Consider the following 21,428-nt stretch of genomic DNA (forward strand, 5'->3'; position numbering starts at 1 on the left):
CGGACAATTCTAAAACTTCTCAGGGCTTTTCTGCATAGGACGGCAGGTGCTCTGGAAATCCCTGTGGAGATTGTACAGGTGAAGTCCTATAAGCTTATGGGCATTGTTCCCATCTTTGTGCTGGAGAGGTTGGCTATGGCAGTCTGAGAGATCCTGCTAGAGCTAGCACAAATCTGTGGCCCATGCTGGAGTCAATGCCAGTGAAATCCAAGAGAAGTAATAAATAGTATTGGAGACTCTCTCTGTAAAACATAGCAGAAAAGTCTGCAAAAGACTAAGGTATGCAGCTAAGTGCTAAAGATTTCTGTTTGGGCAGTGCTGCAGCCCTATTCCCCATTTGAAGAATCAGATCCTCTGTATTATAGACTCTCTGGAAAAATAAGAGCTCTAGACTACCTGTTATTTCTATCAGAGGTCACCTTGAAATATTTTCAGCCCATCATGCTCCAGTCCAGGGCCACATGAGATTCTTGCACTCAACAGTAGAGAAGCTAGGTTTAGCAAGGGCCTGATTCATTTCCCTCCAGCACACACACCCTCCTCCCCCTTTGGATCTCAGTGTAGTTTCTGCTAGGGATTGATAAGTCCCCCTAAGCATTATGCTTTCTCTACCTTCCTTGAGTAAAACCAACCTTTTTACTAGCCGATCACATTAGCTCAAAGAGTTGGAGACATGTAAGCAGTCATGGCAGATATATTTGTTCACAAGGAAAAAGATCCCATCCCCCCCATCCTTTTTTTTTTTAAATGATCTCAGACTTTCGTCTAAACCAGATAAACTACTTATCTGTGTTCTTCCCTAAACCACACACCAGTTGAGGGAAGCTAGACTTCACCCATTGGGAGTACTTAGAGCTCTCTGCTTGTACTTTGATAGGACCAAAATATTTGGAATGTCCCCTAAATAGTGCGTAGCTTTTGCAGATAGGGTAAAGTCCAGCGAAGGTCAGGCTTATCATCCCAAAGGCTTTCTCAGTGGGATTTTGACAGTAGTAAATTACATTAACCGCTACATACTGTAGACTCCACACCAGTCAGGTCAGTGCTCATTTGACTAGAACACAGGCAGCATCTGGCTTCTTTAAATGTAGCCATCTCTGCTACCTTGGCATCAATAACATTACGTTTATAGAATACTGTTCCTGTGCAGGGGCATTAGGTTGTTTTGGCAGAGCTGTCTTACTGATTGAGTAGGATCCAAGCAACCATTTCCGATGCATCAAGTCACTACTGAGAGTCATCAAAAATGGAATATGTATGGGCGATCCCTCAAAAGAGAGAGAATGGTAACTTATGGTAACTGGGGTTCTTTGAGATGTGTGTTCCTATGCCCCTCCCCTGTTACAAGTGGAGATGGTAACACTTGAATTATATACTGGTTGACCCTCCATAGTCTGGCACCCTCCGGACCTCACTGGTGCCGAACCAGAGAATTTGCTGAACCACGGGAGGTCAATATTGTCTAGCAGCATTACCAGCACTTCACTGCCTACTGGTCTTAGAAGACATTTGGGGTAAATCAGAGCTAGAACAGCACAGAACATTGAGAGCCAGGACTGGTGGCTGTAAACAGACTTTATGGACCATGGAAAATTTGGCCACACCCATGATAAGTAGACATCTGGCTAACTAAAATCATGCTGGACCAGAGAGTGCTGGACTAGAGGTTTAACATGTATTGGCAAAGGAGCTGACGGATGGTTGGTCTTGCTTTGCCCTTAATGCCCTCTGATGTGGGGAGGATGGAAGAATATTCAGAGCACAGGCATGGTTCAATGTGTACAGCTTGTCAGAAAACTGCAGTCTCAAGCACAAAGGGCACATGCAGCCAGACGGCAATACATCTTACAGATATAGATGACACATCTCTAAGAACCTCAGTTACTGTATGGTAAGTTACATTTCTTTCCCAATATGTACAGATTCTGTAGGTAATCGAAAGCCTATAAATAGAATTTATTCCTGTTACTCATTTTCTCCTATTAGTGCTTTTAAGCAGACAACTTCTCCGCCTCCCTGATTTTAAATATGTGAACTTTGTTTCTAAATGCTGTTATAGCTGTTGAGGAACTCTCTGCGTGGGCAGGATAGAGTTCCAGCAGCATGGCCCCACGCTACCTTTCCATAAACTGAGCATTTTCAGAAAGTTTAAAAAACAACGAATAGTCCTCCAGCACCTTAGAGACCAACAAAAAATGTAGATGGTGGTATGACCTTTTGTGGGCACAACCCACTTCTACTGATGAATGGAGTAAGGGTACAAATAAATAGCAGAGAAACAGAGGGGATGGAGAGGGAAAGAGAAGGAAAAAAAATAGGAAAAAATATTGTCAGAGTGTCTGTAATAAATGAGGCTAATAGGGTGGTCTGTAAGTACCCGGTACTTAGTTTTTTATGTCATTAGGGCGTGGAATGTAGCGGCCCATCCAGTTCAGGTCTTTGTTCAAACCTTGATTCCAGGTGTCAAACTTGTAAATGAAACCCAAGGTCCAGAGCTGCTCTCTCCAATTGGTTATTGAAATTGCTTTGTAATCGTATAGTCACTTTTAGAGCCATTAGTGAGTGCCTGGCAAATTGAAATGTTCCCCACCAGGTTTTGTGTGTTACCATTTTGAGTATCTGACTTATGTCCATTAATCCTTTATCATACAGACCATCTAGTGTGGCCAATATACATGGCAGAGGGACATTGCTGGCACAGATCACGTTAGTGGATGTACAGTTGTATGAGCCTCTGATGTGGTGGCTTACTCGGTTCATCCGAAGAAGTGGGTTGAGCCCACGAAAGGTGGTGATACCATCTACATTTTTTGTTAGTCTTTAAGGTGCTGCAGGATCATTCATTATTTAAGTAGTTTCAGTTACAGACTAACACGGCTACCCCCTGCGACTTTTGAGCATTTTTCGGGCCTGTATACATTTCCTTCCTGGTTTTTTGGGTTTCTTTGTGGAAGAGCTAAACTGTGCTAAATGGAAGTTGGAGAATATTTTAGAAAGGTACAGCATACAAAGGGTCCTGCACTGGCCCCTGTGCAGCGCTCCCTGGGGAACTGGCAGAAGGACATAGTACCCGGACGGGCACAAAAACACCTTTGTGTGAGGTGGATAGAAGGCTGCTAAGTGTGGATAAACCCAAGGCAGTTCCAGGCTGTACCATTTGTGCAGGGAGTAGTTTTGTTGATCCATGCGCCACTCATTTTCCATCAAGAAAAGTCACCACTAAATTACAGCATTGATCATGTTTCAGCATCTCTGCTATGAGACCCACCACCAGCCAACTCAGAGTTGATCTGTGATCACTTACACTATTATTCAAGGTTCTGCATGACTTGCATAGTGTATTAGTGCTTCTGAACTTGTTTGCTCTGACCATGTGGGTGGGTTGCCATGATATGGGAATGAAGAATGCTGGTCACCGAGGGCCAGGCTCTCCAGTCCACTACACTTTGCAGCTTCTCTGTGGAGCAGAGTGAATTTAGAATGGCCAGTGATTGGTCTTGGAGAACGATTCCACTGGTGTAAGGTGGCAATGTAGCCACCTTCTGCAAATAAGCAGCTTCTCTGGCTATGGAAAAGCAGCAGTATTGCTAGTGAGATGGGGCATAGTGGTACAAAACTCTTAATTTGACTAACTAGGCTACTACCAAATTCGAGCTCCGTTTTGGTTAATTTCATAGTCCTAGGATTTAAAAAATAGTCAATTTCATGATGGTATGACCCTGGGGCGGGGAGGCACAGAGCCCTTGTGGGAAGGGTCACAAGATTGTCTCTTCCCAGACTGGCCAAGTCTTTCCACTAAGAGACCACCTCTAGGGACTCTCTGAGCTGCAGGAAGTTCCATAGCTGCTGCCTTCAGAACCCATCTATGAAGGTAGCGCAGCTGCAGAGCTTTCTGCAATGGGGGGAATTACCTGGTATCCGCTAGGAAGAGACCATTTAAGGGAAGAAGTGTCATCCTTTTTCCTCCTCTCCCCCGCCAGCCCTGTCAGGACCACTAGCTGGAGCATGGTGCATTATAAGAGCTAGATTTCATAGGGGAGACCTGATTTCATGGTCGGTGACTTGTTTTTTCACAGATGTGAATTAGGCCCTACTGTTAACCTACTGATGTAAGCTCTGTTAACCAAGTTGTTTACTGTGGTGAATTGGGGCCTGAGTGCTTTAGATAGCTGGGTTCTATTCTACTGCAGTGCACTATGCAGCTCTGCTCAAGTGAATGGATGGATACAGGGAGAGATGTCATGATGCGCATCTGACACACCTTAATTGCAAGGAAACCCCCCTATTACCTGAGTTTGAGCAATCACCTAACAGCACCTGTGAGCAGTTTGTCCAATTTTTGTATGTCCATGTGCAGAATGAATTTTATATGCATCAATATGGAGATAACCTGCAATAAATCACCTCCGTATTGGTGCACATAACAAAATTCATTTTGCATATGAATAACGTGTGGTGGGATAGGGCCGAGGGGTTCAGCTCAGGGTTGGGGGAATAAGGAGTCTGGCGGAGGTTGTGGACTCTGGGACTGAGGATGAGGCAGGAGGGTGCTCCAGGCTGGGGCCAAGGAGTTTGGAGTTCAGGAGTAGGCTCAGGGCAGGAGGTTGGAGTGAGGCTATGGGATCTGGACAGGAGGGGGCTCAGGGTTGAGGTGTGGGGTCTGGGAGGAAGTTAGGGTACAGGAGGAGGCTCAGTGTTGGGGTGTGGGGCGCTCCCATTTGTGGGGAAACAAATGGCTCTGCATGGCCTGCAGTCACTTGCAGCCACAGCCCCTCAGAGTTTCTATTTACTGTAATTCCTGGACAATAGGAGCTGCGGGGGTGCAGGTGATGGGCAAGGAGGCAATACAGGGACAGAGCTTCCTGGCTCAGCAGGGGCAGAGGTACATCCTCAGGCTCTAGCAGTTTTAAAAGTAATGTTAGATCAGTTAAGTCTTTACAAAATCACCTCAAGATCGCATGTGATTTTTATGAAACGTAAAGCTGATCGATCATCTTCGGCTTGCCCAATAGAGGCAGATTTTGTGGTGGTTTTGCCATATGGAGCAGTGAGATTATCATGAAACTCCCCAGATTCCTTGTACCCTAAAATGGCATAAGAACATTGGTCTCTAGTGTTTGTAAGACTAATGAATTAAACCAGTGGTCCACCTAGCCTCCTGAATGCTATATTTTGCTTTGCATGAAATTTAAGCCTTGGATCATATTGACTTGAACTGTTGATTTTTCAGGATGTGCCTAGCCTTAATGTTTACAGAAGATCCCCAGCAAAAATTTGTGCTAAGAATTCACCCTTTCTGGAGTACCACCAAATCTTCATTTACCGTGCAGGTTAATCCAGCTATTACATACATGCCATTTCTCTTAGCACATTGTGCTCCGATGTCCTGACTTCTCAATTAGGTAGCAATTTGACAATTTTTAAATTTGTTTTGTTGTTGTTTTTTGCTTTTGTTTGCACTTCCCAGGAGCCAATATCTTCCTTACCTCATCAGGCCTGATTAAGCTGGGAGACTTTGGTTGCTCAGTAAAATTAAAAAACAACACGCAGACCATGCCTGGAGAAGTGAACAGTACTCTGGGGACTGCAGGTGAGGAACAATGCGCTAAAATGAAGGAGTGTTATGAATGTGTTTAGCATTGACTAGTGAAACCCTCTCTTAAAATACAGTACTGGGGATAAACCTGAGTGGATCTTGGTGTAACCTGATCTGGTAAGGCATTTGGAGAGGGGTGCTTGATAGACTGTATATAGAGAGGAAGTCACAAACAGAAGTTGAAACAGAAACAAAGATGAATATATCGTCTGAAAGCTCATTTGTATTCAGTGGAAAGTGTACGTAGCTGTACTGTCCTCTTTGACTAGACAAACAGCTAATCATGTTTGACCTCCTTTCTGTTCTTTTAAACATTTAATTTTTTTGCATCCCTGGTATGCCTAAACCCGATACCTAGCTCTTAGTTTAAGTAGCTGTACCTCCATGGAAGTCTGTTACATCAGCTCTGAAGTTGGTTCATTGTATTGATCATGGGCCTAGTCCTGTGTGTAAACTCCTACTGACTGCCATTGGTGGTCTTGGACTTAATTAGGTTCCGGAATTCTAGAGTGGTAAGGCTACATCTGCACAGAAAGAGGATGTAACTACATTTCACAGGAGATTTCCTGTTGTTTCTATGTAAGATGGTATCTTCTGCCCCCTTATTGAAATAGCACAGTGTTCTTTTGCACTGGTGTTTAATCTGTTTTAAGGAAAATAGCCGAAGAACATTTATGCAGGGGCTGTTGCAGAGAACTCAAGAAGTCAGGCAATGACATGCTAAACACGAATAACCAGTGGGATAATTGACTGCAGATAATATTGAAAAGGATTTGATTGCTCAGTTTAATCACTTTATTTAGGTACATACTGTTCCTTCTGTTGTATAAACTGACGGCACTGTATGTGTTGTTTCAAAGCATACATGGCACCTGAAGTAATTACTAGAGCTAAAGGAGAGGGGCATGGACGTGCAGCAGACATCTGGAGTCTTGGTTGTGTTGTAATAGAGATGGTCACTGGCAAGGTAAGAACAGTTTATATACTGTATAAATCCAGACTGGTTCAGAGGCTCATGTATTTATAAAAAAGACTGTTGCAGTTATCATTGAACAGCGTAAAATTGATATTGATTATTAGCTGACATCCTCCAAAAAACCCACCAAAACCCAAGTTTGCAGACTTGCATGCTTTTTTTTTTTTTTAATTGTCAAAGACTTTTCTCCACTTAGATGACAGGTAATTTTGGAGGTATGTGTTATCAGTGTGACACATTCATTCCCCCTCTTCTCAGCTTCTTTTGAATTTCTCAATAAAATTATTAGGAAATGCCATCTACTCTGACCACTAGAAATAGCATTTTGTCTTGTAATTGTAGATCGTTTTCTGTGTCCTACTTTAAATTTCTTCCCATGATTTTTGTTCTGTATAAGCTTGCAGTTACGTTCCATCACCCCTCCACAGTTCTACGATTGTTTCTGATCAAATGCTACAGAAATCATGTTTATCTTCCTTACTTCCTGGGCATTAGCAGTTGCTCTGTTTAAGCACAGCTTGGGCATAGGAAGCATGGTTCTAAATAATATGACTCGGAGGTCATTGAGTCCAACCTCCTGCCCAAAGCAGGACCAACCCCAACTAAATCAACCCAGCCAAGGTTTGGTGAAACTGGGACTTAAAAACCTCTACGAATGGAGACTCCACCACCTCCTTAGGCAACCCATTTCCATGCTTCCCGTCCTCCTAGCGAAATAGTTTTTCCTAATAGCCAACCTAGATTTCCCCCACTGCAACTTGAGAACATTGCTCCTCATTCTGCCATCTGTCACTACTGAGAACAGGCTCTCTCCATCCTCTTTGGAACCTCCCTTCAGATAGTTAAAGGCTGCTATCAAATCCCCCTTCACTCTCCTCTTCTGCAGACTAAACAAGCCAAAATCTCTCAGCCTCTCCTGATAGGACATGCTCCAGCCCCCTAATCATTTTCATTACCCTCCACTGGACCCTCTCCAATGCGTCCACATCCTTTCTGTAGTTGGGGGGGGAGGCGCAGCAGCATTGGATGTAGTACTCCAGATGTTGCCTCCCCAGAGTTGAATAAAGGGGAATAATGGCTTCTCTAGATCTGCTGGAAATGCACCTCCTAATGAATCCTAATGTGCCATTATGCAACAAACTGGCATCCATGATGATGTGTCTGAAGATGAGCTGTGTGTGTTCATCTGAGGTATACTGTGTTTTTAGCTGTTTGTTTTAAAGGATTTAGAGTTAGAAGATGCAGTTCATAATATCAAGTCCATGAGTGCTGGAGTGTTTAGATGTTTTCTGGAGCTAGCAAAATATATGCTCCCTTCACTATAGGCCAGTGTTTCCCAATTGGTGCTCAGCAGAACTCTGGGGTTCCACGGAGCAAAACGAGGGGTTCCGCAAGGAGCTGGCACTCCCCCGCCCCCTCTGAAAAAGAGAGAGAGAGAGAGAGAGAGAGAGAGAGAGAGACGGCTAGCCAGCGGAGGCATGGGCGGCGAGTAGTGTGGGCTTGTGGTGCCCACATTCCAGCAATATTTGGAGCGGGTCCTGACCCCCCCCCCCCCCACGCGTGTCCTCCCACCCCAGCCTCAGAGCGTCTCTCCCCCATCCCCGCTGTGCGCAATCTTCCCTAAGCTCCTCCTCCCTGGCTGCTGCTGCCCTGCGCAGCATGCTCAAACCAGTGGGTGGAGAGACGCCCTGACGTAACGTCACGGCCTGGGATTTTAAACTTGCTGGGCGCTGTGATGCGCCGCATGGCTGAGTTGTGGGTTCGGAGTCTGGGGACAGAGCACAGACTCCGGCCCCACAAAGTGGAAGGCAGAAGGTATGGGAGAGGAAGGAAGGGAAAGGGCTTGTGCAGAGGGAAAAGGGAAGGGCTGGGAGAGGAAGGTGCTTGTGCGGAGGCGGAGGGGAAGGGGAAGGCACCAAAGGGACGGGGTGGAGGAGAGACAAATGCCAGGGGGCCAAGCGCAGACAATGAGGAAAAGGGCAGGAGGGGAGATGTCAGTGGGAGGGGAACAGGGTGATGCTGGGAGGGGAGAAGGTAAGGGCATTGGGGGCTAAAGGGGTGAGGGGAGGTGCTGGGAGAAGGCTTGAAAGAAGGGGTGGGCATGAGGAAGGCTGGGATGGAGCAAGTCATGTGAGAGGGCACAGGGGCCTGAGGTGAACAGGGGCAGAGGGTGGTGAGGGGTGGGCATCAGGGAAAAATGGAGCAAAGGAGGCAGGAGAAGTGAGGGAAGGGGGAGGCACCAGGAGGTGCAGGGCTAAGGGAAGGTGCAGGTGCCAGGGGATTCTGGGGGTGAAGCAGAAGGGCAGACACCTGCAGTGGAGGGACCACCATCAGAGGAGAGAGGCAGGGCAGGTTTGTAGGGGGAGGTGTTAGAAGAGGGGATGAGGAGGGGGAGCTCACAGGATCAGAGTGGGGCTACTGGAGAAGTGGGCACAAGGAGGAGAGAAGGGCTGGAGGAGGGGGGCAGGTTGCAGGAGGGCTGAGGACAGTGAGAAGAGCAGGAGTCAGGACAGTGGGGTGGCAGCAGGCACCAGGGTAGCTGCCATGGCAGCAGAGGGAAAAGGTAGAGGTTTAAAAATATTTATTAATAACTTGGGTGGCACATCCAAACAAGCCACATGAACTCAGTACTGGTGCACAACACAACATTCATTTTGCTCATGTGAGGAAACTCTTAGGCTGTGTCTACACTGGTTGTTTCTTGCACAAGAACACATTCACTCTTCCATGTGCGAACTGTGCTTTTGCACAAAAGCATCTATGGCAGTGTGGACGCTCTCTTGCCTAAGAAAGTGCCGATGGCCATTTTAGCCACAGGGCTTTCTTGCTCAAGAAATTCATGTTGCCTATCTGCACTGGCCTCTTGCGCAAGAATAGTTGCTCAGAAGGGCTTATTCCTGAGTGGGAGCATCGTAGTTCTTGCGGAAGAAGCCCTGATTTCATACATGAGACAGACAGTGTACTTGCGCAAGAACACACGGCCAGTGTAGACAGGCAGCAAATTTTTGCACAAGAGCGGCCACTTTGGCGCAAGATTGTGCCAGTGTAGACACAGCCAAGGGGAGAGAGGAAGGCAAGGGCAGGGAATCAGCACTGGCTCAGCATGTCTACATGGTTTGGGGGAAGGTGCAGGGAAATTGAGCTCAGCTGCGTTGCAGAGTGGGGAGGTCTGGGGAGCTGGGATGGGGTGGGTGTGTGTGTGGAGCTCAGAGCTCAGTTTGACTGCAGGAGGAGGGAGGTGCTGGGAACTGGGGCTAGACTCAAGGGGAGGGAGGGACAGGGAATGGGCTCTTGGCTCAGCAGTTTTGCAGGGCTTGGAGGAGGTGCAGGGAAACTGGGCTCAGCTGTGCTCTGGGGGAGGCATGCAGGGAACCAGTGCAGGGCTCAGCTGGGCTGAGGTGGATGGGGGAGGGCATACAGAACAATGGGCAGCTCAGCTGGGCTGTGAGGGGCTGCAGGGAACTGGTGCTGCGCTCCCTTGGATTGTGGGGGATGGTTTTGGGGGAAGTGCAGGGAACCAGCAGGGGTGGGCAGCTTAGTTTGGTTGCAGGGGATAGAGGTGCAAAGAAGCCTAGTGGGGAATGGGGGCGGGGACCAGGAGCCCTGATATGACCTCCCCAGGTCCAAAAATTCCTCATCTGGGACCAGTCAGGTCTAGAGGGTGCCAGATCAGGGAGGTCCAACTCCTACCCAAGTCCTCTCCTCGCACCCTCCCTCATAGCCAGACACCCTACATCGAGCCTGCTTCTGCACCCTACCTACCACCCAGACCTTGTCCCCTTCCGCCTCCCAGATCCTGCACCCCATCCCTATCCCGCTCCTTGGCAGCCCTGCCATCCGCCCTGGCCCCAGCACCTTGCCTCACACCCCAGGACTCAGCATCGCCCTGGCCGTGGCCCCAGCACCCTGCCATCCACGCTAGCACCCAGCAGCACCCTGTTCCTTGTCCCAGCACCCTGCCAGTCACCCTAGTGCCCAGCAGGACCATGTCCCTGACCCCAGCACCCTGCCACCTGAGCCAGCATCCTTCCACCCAGCAGCACCCTCTCCCTAGCCCCAGCACCCACTAGCACTCTGTCCCCTACCCCCACCAGCACATTTGGGACCACATTACTGAGGCTTGGGGTTTTTTGGAGGAGGTTTTTTTGCATCTCACTTGTATAGCCCCAACTGACTTTTCTGTGGGGTCAGTGACCTTTGACTCAAAACAGGTTCCTCACCCCTCTCACATATAAAGACAATGCTAAAACCTTTTGAGTTTGACATAATTTATTTAAAAATGAAGCCAGGCCAACAAGCCACCAATTGGGACTAAGCCCCCATTTCACTGCAGCATCATAACACTCCTGCACCACCTGACCCCAAATCTGAGCCTATCATAGACTGGAACCCCCCTCCTGAGCCTCTTACATCCCCAGACTCCTGCATCCCCACATCCTCAGTCTTCTGTCACAACATTCCTCCACCTTCCACACATCACAAATCTGTGTCCTGAGCCCATCACTCACAACCTTCTTTCCCTGAGCCCCTCACATATCCAGCCCAAATTCCTGCACCCTCACATCCACAATCCCTGGCTTGCTCAGCACCCCAACCTTCCACCTAAGCTCAACACTCCCCAGCCTAGAGCCCCCTCCCTGAGCCAACAGCCCCTTCTCCTGCATCCAAATTCCCTCCCAGAGCTTGTACTTCTCACACCCAAATTCCTCATTCCCACCCCACACCTCACTCTCACTAGGTTGAGACAGGTATAAGCGCTGGGGATAGCAAGTAATGGAGAGGAGGGGAACAGAGTAGATAGGCCTCACAGAAGGGAGATGGGTAAGGGAACTTGGGGAAGAAATGTGATTTTCATGAATTGGTGGGGCTCTCTCTCCTCCCCCACCTTTTTTCTTTCTTTTTTTTTTTTTTTGCTTGACAAGCCTAGGGGTTCCTTGAAATTCTGAAAAGCTGAAAAGGGTTCCTCGGCCAAATAAAATTGGGAAACACTGCTATACGCTAACAGCTCCATTTACCAAATCTTGCATTCATCAATTCTATCATCTGTTGCAGAGACCCTGGCATGAATACGAGCACAACTTTCAGATCATGTATAAAGTGGGGATGGGCCATAAGCCTCCTATACCTGAAAGGGTAAGCCCAGAGGGAAAAGACTTCCTTTCTCACTGCCTAGAAAGTGAGCCAAAGATGAGATGGACGGCTAGCCAGCTCCTTGATCATCCGTTTGTCAAGGTATGTCAAGTTGATTTAGTGCCAGAATAGTAGTAGACATGAATGAGAGAGAAATTCATTGAATAAATGTACAAATGTAGGGCATTGTCTCCGGCTTGTGAAAATATTGAGAACAATCTTAAAACACATACACAGAGTTTTCAGGCACTGAAATATCTGAATTAAAAAATTTTTCAGAATCCTGGGAGGAGGCAGATACAGGGCTCTTTCTGCCTCCACTGGGTCCCCACTCCCCCTGCTACAAAACTCTGCCCTCCCAGCACTCTGTCCCCATAAAATGTATAATTATAAATGCTTTATTTTAGATTTAAATAGCATGAATAAAAAAGACCATTTAAACTATAAACATGTGATGTTAGTTTTAGATATTGCATAATTTCAAAATAAACTGTTTATCAGAGTGTGTAAGTAAGGGCTGGGGATAGCAAGTGGACAGGAGAATAATAGAGACATGGGGCAGTATATCTTCACCTGGTCTGAGATTTAAAAAGTGATCTTGGGTATAAAAAGGTTGGAGACCACTGCTTTAATCTAATTCAAGTAGCATAGTCAGGCTGCTTTTCCCTGGTGGTACTCAATAGTAGCCAGGCATGCTTGAGGTAGGCTGTTTGTCTATCAGAATTAGAGGAATGAAAATGGATCAGTCATGTCAGCAGAGACTTACTCCTGTGGAAGATTTTATTTATAGCTAAGGGTAGGAATAGTATATGGTGGCATTAGCTTATTTCATAGTGTTGATGAGTGTTTAAATGTCATCACTTCTAATAAAGACCTTAATTCACCAAACTGACACTGTTGTTGCAATCTGTACAGATTTGATTAATTTTAATTGCTGATGTGTCCTTTCCCAGGTTTGCACAGATGAAGAATGAAGTTACTCAATACGTGGCCTGTTGTATGTACTCTGGCAAAGTATCTAATCACTACTGTATGTAATATTTACATAAAGACTGTGCTGAGAGACAGTATAAACTTACCATGACTGAAGACTGCACAAGTGACACGCGTCACTTTTACTGCTGCTCCTGTATGTTTTACTTGGCACATGTTGCTCATGTGACAGTGTCTGCAAGTTTAAAGAAGCTGCATGTTTTCAGTGAAAGTGCCATTACTACTGTATATGGACCATTACCTTTTTGTTCTTCTTTCTTGTTTTGTTCTTCTTTCTTTGTTTCTCAGTTAACTGAGAACTGTAATGTTAATATGTAGTATTTTTGAACTTTCTAGGTTCGAAAAAAGTTGTAGTGTTATCAAGCGTTCTGGACCTTGTTTTTTAAAAATCCTGTTTGAGTGCACTGACTGTGAACTGCGACTCTTTTTTTGCCCAGCTTCAGATTTGTTATGCAGAAGGCTGATTTAATGAAATTACAAAGTTTTTTCTCAATAAATGGTTTATTTTAGGAAATGTTTTGTGCAGGTCTGGCTTTACTGTTGACAAATATGTATAACAAACCTAAGCCATTCTAAAAGAGAAAATGTCCAGCATGAAGGTTGATTTCAGCATTTGTGAGGCAATTTAGTGGGGTCTGCAGTTCTTCTGGGTAAGTTGTCCGGGGACATCACTATACAAGGAAGGGCAGTAGTTAAGGTTTTCACTACTCATGGATTAGTGTTTCAGCTGGCCATACTGAACACAGCTCCAGCTGTGATGTTTTTTGGGCTCTAATTGCATAGATGTTAATACTGCTTTCACAGTGCATGACAAGTGCCCCCTCACAGGATTGTGATACTGTAAAACTGTCCCTAACACAAGTAATAGCTCAAACAAATGATTGGAATGAGTTCTGGTTCTCTGTTTAAGATGCTTCATTAAAAAGATGCCTGTACTACCCTAAGGGCAACAACTGACCCTTGAGAGAGATGTGATAGGAACAACTACATAATGTCTTTGCTATTTTACTGTGCAGGGATTGGTGAAAGCTCATGGTGGAAAAAAATGTGGGTGTTTGTCCTGAATGTGGCACTTCCTTTAGTTCAAGTAGATCCTGGACTTTCTGTAGGCACTCAGAGGTGTATAGTACAATTTTTTTCCCTCTGTTGCAATTAGAGAAAAAGTACTTTGAATTAAACCTTGTCCCCTCTGAGATCTCAAATTTGGAGACCAGTGGACATTCAGATTAGTGATGCTTTGTACTGCAAGCTGGTGAGTGCCCCAGAGGGTCCCAAGACAGTAGAACTGCCTTCATCACCTCTTAAAAGCTCATTATTCCAACAAATGCTTCAGAGGGGGGTAACTGAGTTAGTCTGTCACAGGAAAAGTCTGTAGAAGACGCCCCTGAGGGCATATAGATCAAAAGGGGGCAGATTAATGTCAATATAAAATATACTAACAGCACCTGCTTTGCACTCAATTTCAGAACATACTGAGCCTAACAGCAATAGTACAAAAAGCAAACACAGGAACAGCTTTATCCTAATACTTAAGTTGTTTCACTCTATCTCCTGCCAAACAAATAAGAGATGGATTTTAAAAGTAACACGCTCTTGTGTTGAATTACACAGCAGTGCTATATCAATGTCTGTGTGTGCACTACAGGAGTTTCTTTAATCAGCTCTTTTGAGCAGAACTGTATGTAAAAACCAGTTCTGTAACCTATCCCCAATAATAAATTGCAAAAAACCCTCAAGGTTCTGAATTGTCACTGAAATGTAACATGTGCCTTTTAAAATAGCTAGATTGAATCAGATAATGTGGGGAGCTGGTGGAAGCTGAATTCATAAGCTGTCCTAGTGCTTAGAATATCATCTGTAGTGAAGGCTGCAGTGTTCTTCACCAAACAAGGAAGTCAGCTGTTAAAAGCAGAAGTAAACTTGTCAATAGGTCTCAAACAGTTCCTTCCTCCAAGCTATTGCATGGATGGATCAAGTGTGGCTAAATCCATTGTTGAGAGCATGACACACACCCTCCAAAGGGTGAGAATGATAACCGTCGCCTTATAAATTCCCTGCATTGCAAAGACTATTTCTAGTCTCTAAACTTTATTTTTTGGGCATAAACAAACTTGACTAGTTTTAAGGCATACAGTTCAGGGAGGGAGGGAGTAAATACTGATGTCTAACAAGACAATTTTTTAGTACAATAAACCAGACTTTTTATTTTGGCAAGTACCTTTGTACAGGTATTCCAGCATAGCCACAAGAGGTACAATTCTGATTTTAGCAGCAAGGGCAGAATAATCATTTCAATTTATGTGAGGCTCTGGAAGGTCCAATCCTACATTCCTTGTGCATCCAAAATTCCCATTTAATCCAGTGGGACTTATGGGCATACATGAAATGAAAGCGACAAGTGCACTAGCCTAATCTATTGTAAGAATTGATATGTACTAACACACTCCACAATCATGCACATTAACATTAAAATAATGACCCTGGGAGACAATATAGGGTGTGCACCTCTGAACTAATACAGGTTTGCTGTTCAGCAAAGACAACCCAACCTCTACTCTGACCAAATTGTACTTTCATCTGTTGCACACTAGTTTTCCCTTCCTGCCTCTGCTTTCAGAATGACATGGGCCAAGTACAGCTTTAGCAAGCAGTCCCTTTAACCATCAAGCTATGGTTTCTGCACAGCACTGGGTGGAACGTGCCAGCTAGCAGTTTGCCACAGGAGGATAAGAAATGTGCCTGCAGTCTTCAGCAGCAAAGCATTTTACTCCAGGCTCTGTGTATCAAAGGAAACCTCTAGCCATGTGTTCTTCATACAGCTACAATTTCCCTTCATTTCACTAGATAGGGCCTATGCTTGCGCTCCTTCCAGAATCGCTTAGCAGACCCTTTCCCTTATCATTAGCAGTGTAAAAGCCATTTAAGGGCATGAAATCCTCAAGTGTTGCCAATTACATATGCCAGTCAAGTGAGCAAAATCAATCTGGCTCTGAAAAATGCACAGGCTTAAAGGAAAGAATCTGAACTAATGGGTGGTAGTCACTCAAACCCCTTTGTTGCAGCTGCTCCATACTAAGAGCACTACCCATACCTTTGTTACTTAGTAACATTAGTAATCACTTCTCTTTTCAAAGTAACATTTTGAATACAGCAAATACCTATTTCATAGACTTCTTTGCATTGTTATACCTGTTTAACTATCTCACTGTTGAAGGGGTTAGACTACATTCCCATTAGAGGCTCAACTGTACTTTCACTGTAACTGGTCTGTGCCTTGGATACAGGCACTGTGCTTAAATCTATAAAAAGGATAGTGCCATTCAGATTGGTTGCAAAAAAGCTTTTTCATGGAGGAACTTCACAGATTATTAACATCTAAAAACCAGGCTAGCACCAAGGAAGCAGAGCTAGGCTATAAAACACCAAGTCTAGTTTTCCCAAGGGCAAGAGCCTGGAATCACTACAGACCATGGACTTCTTTCACTGGAATCCAGATCAACTCTGTAGGACTCAAACTCAAGGCATGTCCAGAAAAAAAAAATTAACCGCCAAGGAAATAGAGCTTCAAGTTACCTTAAGCTGCAGCCTCTGGGGCTAAGTGTAGTTACTTCTCAGCAGAGACAAAAGCAAATGATTCCTAACTTTGATTTTTGTTGAAGGTCAGAGCTGCTTCTCTTTCCTACCACTGCAGGAAGGCCCATACGTACAAGTATTGTGTAGGCTAAAAAAAAAAATCTTTTCCCAAAATGTGAACTGTGTTCAGTCTAGCCAGTGCAAACACCAGCCCACCAATGCTAATACCAAATGGTTAAGTCATTTTAAGGAACCAAGGTGGGAAAGGTACATGTCATTTCTAAACACCACAGCTGTGTTAATACCCACTGGACCAAATTCTGCTACCAGTTACATCACAAAAATTCTGAGCTTGCAGTCTGAGCAGGAGGCATAGTCCCATTCCAGTTAACAGAGGCTTTCAATGTATAAATTAAGACCTAAATGGGAATAGTTCTACTGAAACCTATTTTCTGCAGGGGGGCTTGATTCAGTTTGATATGTCTCTAACTGAGCACAGTACATTGAAACAACAGATATTATGGGCATTAAATTGATAACATGATTAGCACATACAAAATATCCATTTAAATTTTTGCATTCCATTTAGGCTCCACAGAGTGCCCCATCCCTCCTAGCATGTTGAGAAAAGGATGTTCCCCCCAAGCCAAATGTTATTTCCCATGTGGACTATTTATATCACACTAGATTCTTTCTTCCAAATGGAAGACACTTCATAAGTAAACTAATAAAGGCAAACCTGTTTTGAAGAGGTGAGTCTCAGGAGAACATCTTTCAGCAAGTCTGAAATTTAGCCCCAGCCCCAAGGAACAAATTGGGAGCACAAATTCAGATAAGCAATGGAAGTTGCTCACCCCACCCTTCCACATCCCCTCCCCCTCACTTGAAGGAGCATGATGTGCACGTAAAGAGTATTCAGAAGTTGCATTTGTTCCCTTTGGATGGAAGCAGTCTCTGAAGATGCTACATGTGTTTCGGCTTGTTGTCATTGTTGCCATAGGTAGAGCCCTTGTTAATTTCAGTCACCCCTATCATCCATCGGACACCAACAGAAGCTGCGGAGAGAGAATGAGGGAGGGGACATACATGAAGTGAGACTGCCACCAGAGTAATTACAATTCAAGTCACAAGGAAGAGGTTTAAAAAGGCTAGTGATGATGGACATCAGTATGGTAATACAACAAACAATATTTGCTCTACCTGTAAAGCTTAGCAGTCTGTGGATTACTAACTCTGTTTCACTGATCAGGAACACAGGCCCTGGAAACATGCCATGACTTTCCCGTAGACAGACAACAGAACCCAGCCTTTACAACCACTGGGCATGCTTCATTCCCTAAGCCATGTTACACATTTTTACATATTAGAACACTGCTGCTGATTCTGCAGTAATGAGCACCACAGTTGCTAATGTGCTATAAACTAACCCCAGTTCAGTAATCCAATGGCAGCTTCCGTATTTTGCATTTGAAGGCGCTAGTGTAATACTATGATCCAGGCACCATGTTTTCACTAGAAAGCAATTTTGTTTCATGAAAACAAAGTGAATAGCATTATTTACATGCATTGGAAACCTCACACTCAGACAAGAAGCAATCCGCAGCACAGGGTAACTAACTTAGCTGGGAAAAAACCTAAGGTATTAGCTAACATTGCTCCTGGAATGTGTGGAGTTCTCTGGATAGCCCTTGTAAACTTCTAGCTTATCAAAGGCTGCACTGAAAAAGTTTTTCAGATGTGATCCCTGCATCCAAGGGCTCAGTGCCTGTATTAAGCTTGTCCTTTCAGAGAGAGCTTCCCTCCCCTTTAGGCTTCCAACTCTCAAGTGACACAGGACAAGCCCAAGTCTCAGTAGGGTTGGGAAAAGTTATAGTTGTGTTTTATAGAGCCCAAAGCCAATGGAAGATTTTTGACAGCGTGGGCCTATCATGCTTTGCAGCAGTAATAAAATCAACCAAGAAAAAAATGGAAACTTTACTCTGTTTAGTGACTTCCCGCTTTAAAAAGTGATTTCCTGTCCTACAACACAACAGGCCTCTCACAGGCATCTGGAATGACAAAGCAAGCCATTTGCTACAGGCACCAGGTCTGCCCCTCTCCTACAACACAGCAACCAGGTGTAAAGAGAAACGCCAATTTCCTGCACAAGTGTAGTGCAAGGGAAACATTGGCAAGGCAGGTTCAGAGATCTTGATCCAGGGTCCTGGAAAAGGCCCATCTGGAAAGATGATGCGATATCCATTACTGCTGCTGGATCCCCTAAGTAGAGGGGAATTTTGTTGTTTGCTTCAGTGAGCTTAAGATCAGAAAACAGGACATGCTGGTCAAACAATTCTCTATGTGGTTTATTATAGGAAGAAGCACGTGTTGATTGACATCTCAAACAGTAGGTCAAAAATAATAAACTGTATTAATAACTTTCTCCCCCCCCCCCCCCCCCCCACACTTCCAAAATGCAAGGATGCCAATTCAGCCCACTCTATGTGGCCATACAAGCCCTCTCCTCCTATTGAAAAAAGAAAAAAAAAACCTGGCCTGCTCCTACTGATATCTTGCATGAGGGAATGTGCAAACTCAGGAGTTATGCTTCCACTCACCCTCACCAGCATCCATGCAGCCGTTAGTGCAAATCCCTTTCTCTTGGGATTTGTGCAGTTATTGAGCTGTGTTCTTCTCTGGATGCCTTCCCTCATTAACAAAGACAAATCATTAGCATTAGAAGCTGCCTGTACATCTAATTGTGTCCTCTCATATCAGGATATGAAACTGAGCGCAGGGTTTTTTTGTTTCATTTTTACAACAAACAATAGCCTTAAGCCCATAAGAAGCCTCACTATAAGCAAGAAAAAAAAATTCTCTGAAAAACCCAGCTGGCACCATCAACCTATCCAGAACCAGTGAGCCCAAATCATGCATAATTTCCTGAAGTTTTATGGGTAACCTTAGGGAGCTGAAATGATTCCACTTACTATAGTCACCTTCACCTTGGTCTCTTGAGAGAGAAAGACAGGTATTCACAAACTTTCTTGTGCAGTTTATTAGAAATACATGCTCTCGTGCTCTATTAGGCCCAAGCCAACACCCCTGAAGTCCATCCGTGAGAGACTCCATAACTACTGACAAATAGCTTATGAATTAATGCTTTTTTTGGTATCAATCTGAAGCAAGAAATGGCTCAGTATTAGGAATAGCTCTTTCCTAAAGCTTGGCACATCTCTAACCTGAAAAAATGCAAACAGTAAGATCAAAAACAGCGAGTACCTCCTGTCCACATGACAATCAGGGTTACCCACTCTTTACTGGGGTAATTAAAAATAATCAGTCTCCTTTTTGCTGGAAGTATTCTCTGACTATTTGCTTAAGTATGCAAGACAGGGCCAAAATGGCTCATCTGAAATACAGCCAAATGTAAAATCCTTTTGTATACAGCTGGAACTCACTAACCATGGAATTCAGGGCCATTATATATCCGGCTTCTCTAACAAATGCCAAAAGGTTTGAACAGTTATGGCTGCTCTTATTTTGTGGCGTTTGAAACCTGTTCTGAGGAGGCTAAACTGGCTGGCTAGTTACAAAACCCAACTGCATTTTTAATAAAAGAAAAATTAGAAAGAGCAGGATTACCAAACTACAGAATATTGTGAAAGACACAGGAGAATGTCAAATTTTGCCTACAGGCTCGATTTCTGAAAAGGAGACAAGGAAAAAAAAAAAGGCACAATGGGGATTTTTCCAAACCTCTTTAAGAGAGGGATTTATGGAAATAAGCTTGCAAGACACACTCTTTAATGAAGGCATGAAAGGAATAGATCAGACACTACAAGACCTTTACAGCTAACCTCAGTAGTGGCGAAGATGAACACCATTTATTGCAGAGAAAAACAGGAAAATAACTGTCTTTATGGAACTTGTACATGTACAGGTAATTCTGACCTTTTCTTTGAATGCATATTTACTAATTCCTTTCCAGCACAGTTTGATCTTCTAAGAATGAAGCCCCAGATGATCTACCAGAACCTTCAAAACAGGTTTCAACAGCAGAAGGATGTTGTAGTTGCCTTAGTGTCATTCACCTGATCCAACTATGTCTACACTGCATTCTAAACTCAAAACTTAGTGTCATTCATCTGATCCAACACTCTAAACTCAAAATAACAGTTTTGAATTTATTTTAAAATAGGCTGTTTCAAAATTTAGTGCTGTTTGTACAGCACCAAATTTCGAAATAAAGTGCTATTTCGAGACATCCCTTAACCCTCATGGAATGAGGATTACCAGGATGCCGAAACAGCGCACCCGTTATTTTGAAATAATGGGTGGCTTGTATCCTGAAATAGCTATCCCGCGCCTTCACCTTTGGTATCCCGAAATAACTTTGATGTATAGACATACCCTAATACTGTTGGATTCTTTTCCCAGCTGCCTCTCTCCCAATTCACCATGTAACCAAACATCCACTGAATTAATAGAGCAAGTCCCTGCATAATTTGACCAATCTTTAAAACAGATAGAACAGTAAATAATAATACACTTGACCAGAATGTAGAGAGGATCACTGATTTTATGGGATATGTGCTGAGCTGCCTGGATGAAAGGCACTCAATTAGGCCAAAATACAGTAAAAGCTCAATTATCTGGTATATTGGGAGACTGGGTGGTGCTGGTTAATCAGATATTCCAATTAGCTAAGCATTATTATATTTACCAATGGAATGCCTATTTTCAAAGAATTAGAATGCAGGTTGAACCTCTCTAGTCTGGCACCCTGGGGACCTGACCTGGTGCTGAACCACAGAAGGTCATTGTCTAGCAGCATTACCAACACTTCCACTGCTTACTGGGAGGGTAAATTAGAGCTAAATAACAGCACAGAACAGGACTGGTGGCTGTAAAACTTTATGGGACCATGGGAAACTTGGCCACACCCAAGATAAGTGGACATCCAGCTAACTAAAATCATGCCAGACCACAGATGTTGCCTTACCAGACACTGCTGGTCTAGAGAGTCAACCTGTATACTAAAATGCATTGTATTCACCCATCCAGTAGTAGTACTGCACTGCAGAGTGCTGGGTTTCTTGGAGCACTTCAGGTGCATACATGTAACTTTTTTATATAAGTTGTTAATGTTATAACACTACATATCACTATGGGCAGTGC

The 21,428-nt window shown here is 44.4% G+C and overlaps 2 protein-coding genes across 13 annotated transcripts in view; one reads left to right on the top strand and one right to left on the bottom strand.

Moving 5' to 3' along the window:
* MAP3K4 (mitogen-activated protein kinase kinase kinase 4) overlaps nucleotides 1-13,209 on the top strand; it is a 122,143-nt gene extending 108,934 nt beyond the window's left edge. For 7 of the 8 annotated variants that reach the window (XM_075924566.1, XM_075924571.1, XM_075924567.1 and 4 more), the window contains 4 exons: nucleotides 5,468-5,590; nucleotides 6,457-6,563; nucleotides 11,625-11,804; nucleotides 12,656-13,209. In XM_075924566.1, the coding sequence (XP_075780681.1) occupies nucleotides 5,468-5,590; nucleotides 6,457-6,563; nucleotides 11,625-11,804; nucleotides 12,656-12,676 (431 nt within the window). In that variant the 3' untranslated portion in view covers nucleotides 12,677-13,209. Of the gene's footprint in view, nucleotides 1-5,467; nucleotides 5,591-6,456; nucleotides 6,564-11,624; nucleotides 11,805-12,655 lie in introns of those variants that run through there. The other variant, XR_012902747.1, reaches the window with a different exon arrangement.
* A 2,486-nt stretch (nucleotides 13,210-15,695) lies between these two features.
* The window catches only part of AGPAT4 (1-acylglycerol-3-phosphate O-acyltransferase 4), an 89,770-nt gene continuing 84,037 nt past the window's right edge, over nucleotides 15,696-21,428 (bottom strand). For all 5 annotated transcript variants that reach the window (XM_075924573.1, XM_075924572.1, XM_075924576.1 and 2 more), the window contains one exon: nucleotides 15,696-17,323. In XM_075924573.1, coding sequence (XP_075780688.1) covers nucleotides 17,287-17,323 — 37 coding nt within the window. In that variant the 3' untranslated portion in view covers nucleotides 15,696-17,286. The remainder of the gene's footprint in view (nucleotides 17,324-21,428) is intronic.

The sequence above is a fragment of the Pelodiscus sinensis genome, chromosome 3, assembly GCF_049634645.1.
Source record: "Pelodiscus sinensis isolate JC-2024 chromosome 3, ASM4963464v1, whole genome shotgun sequence".
NCBI classification, from domain to species: Eukaryota; Metazoa; Chordata; order Testudines; family Trionychidae; genus Pelodiscus; species Pelodiscus sinensis.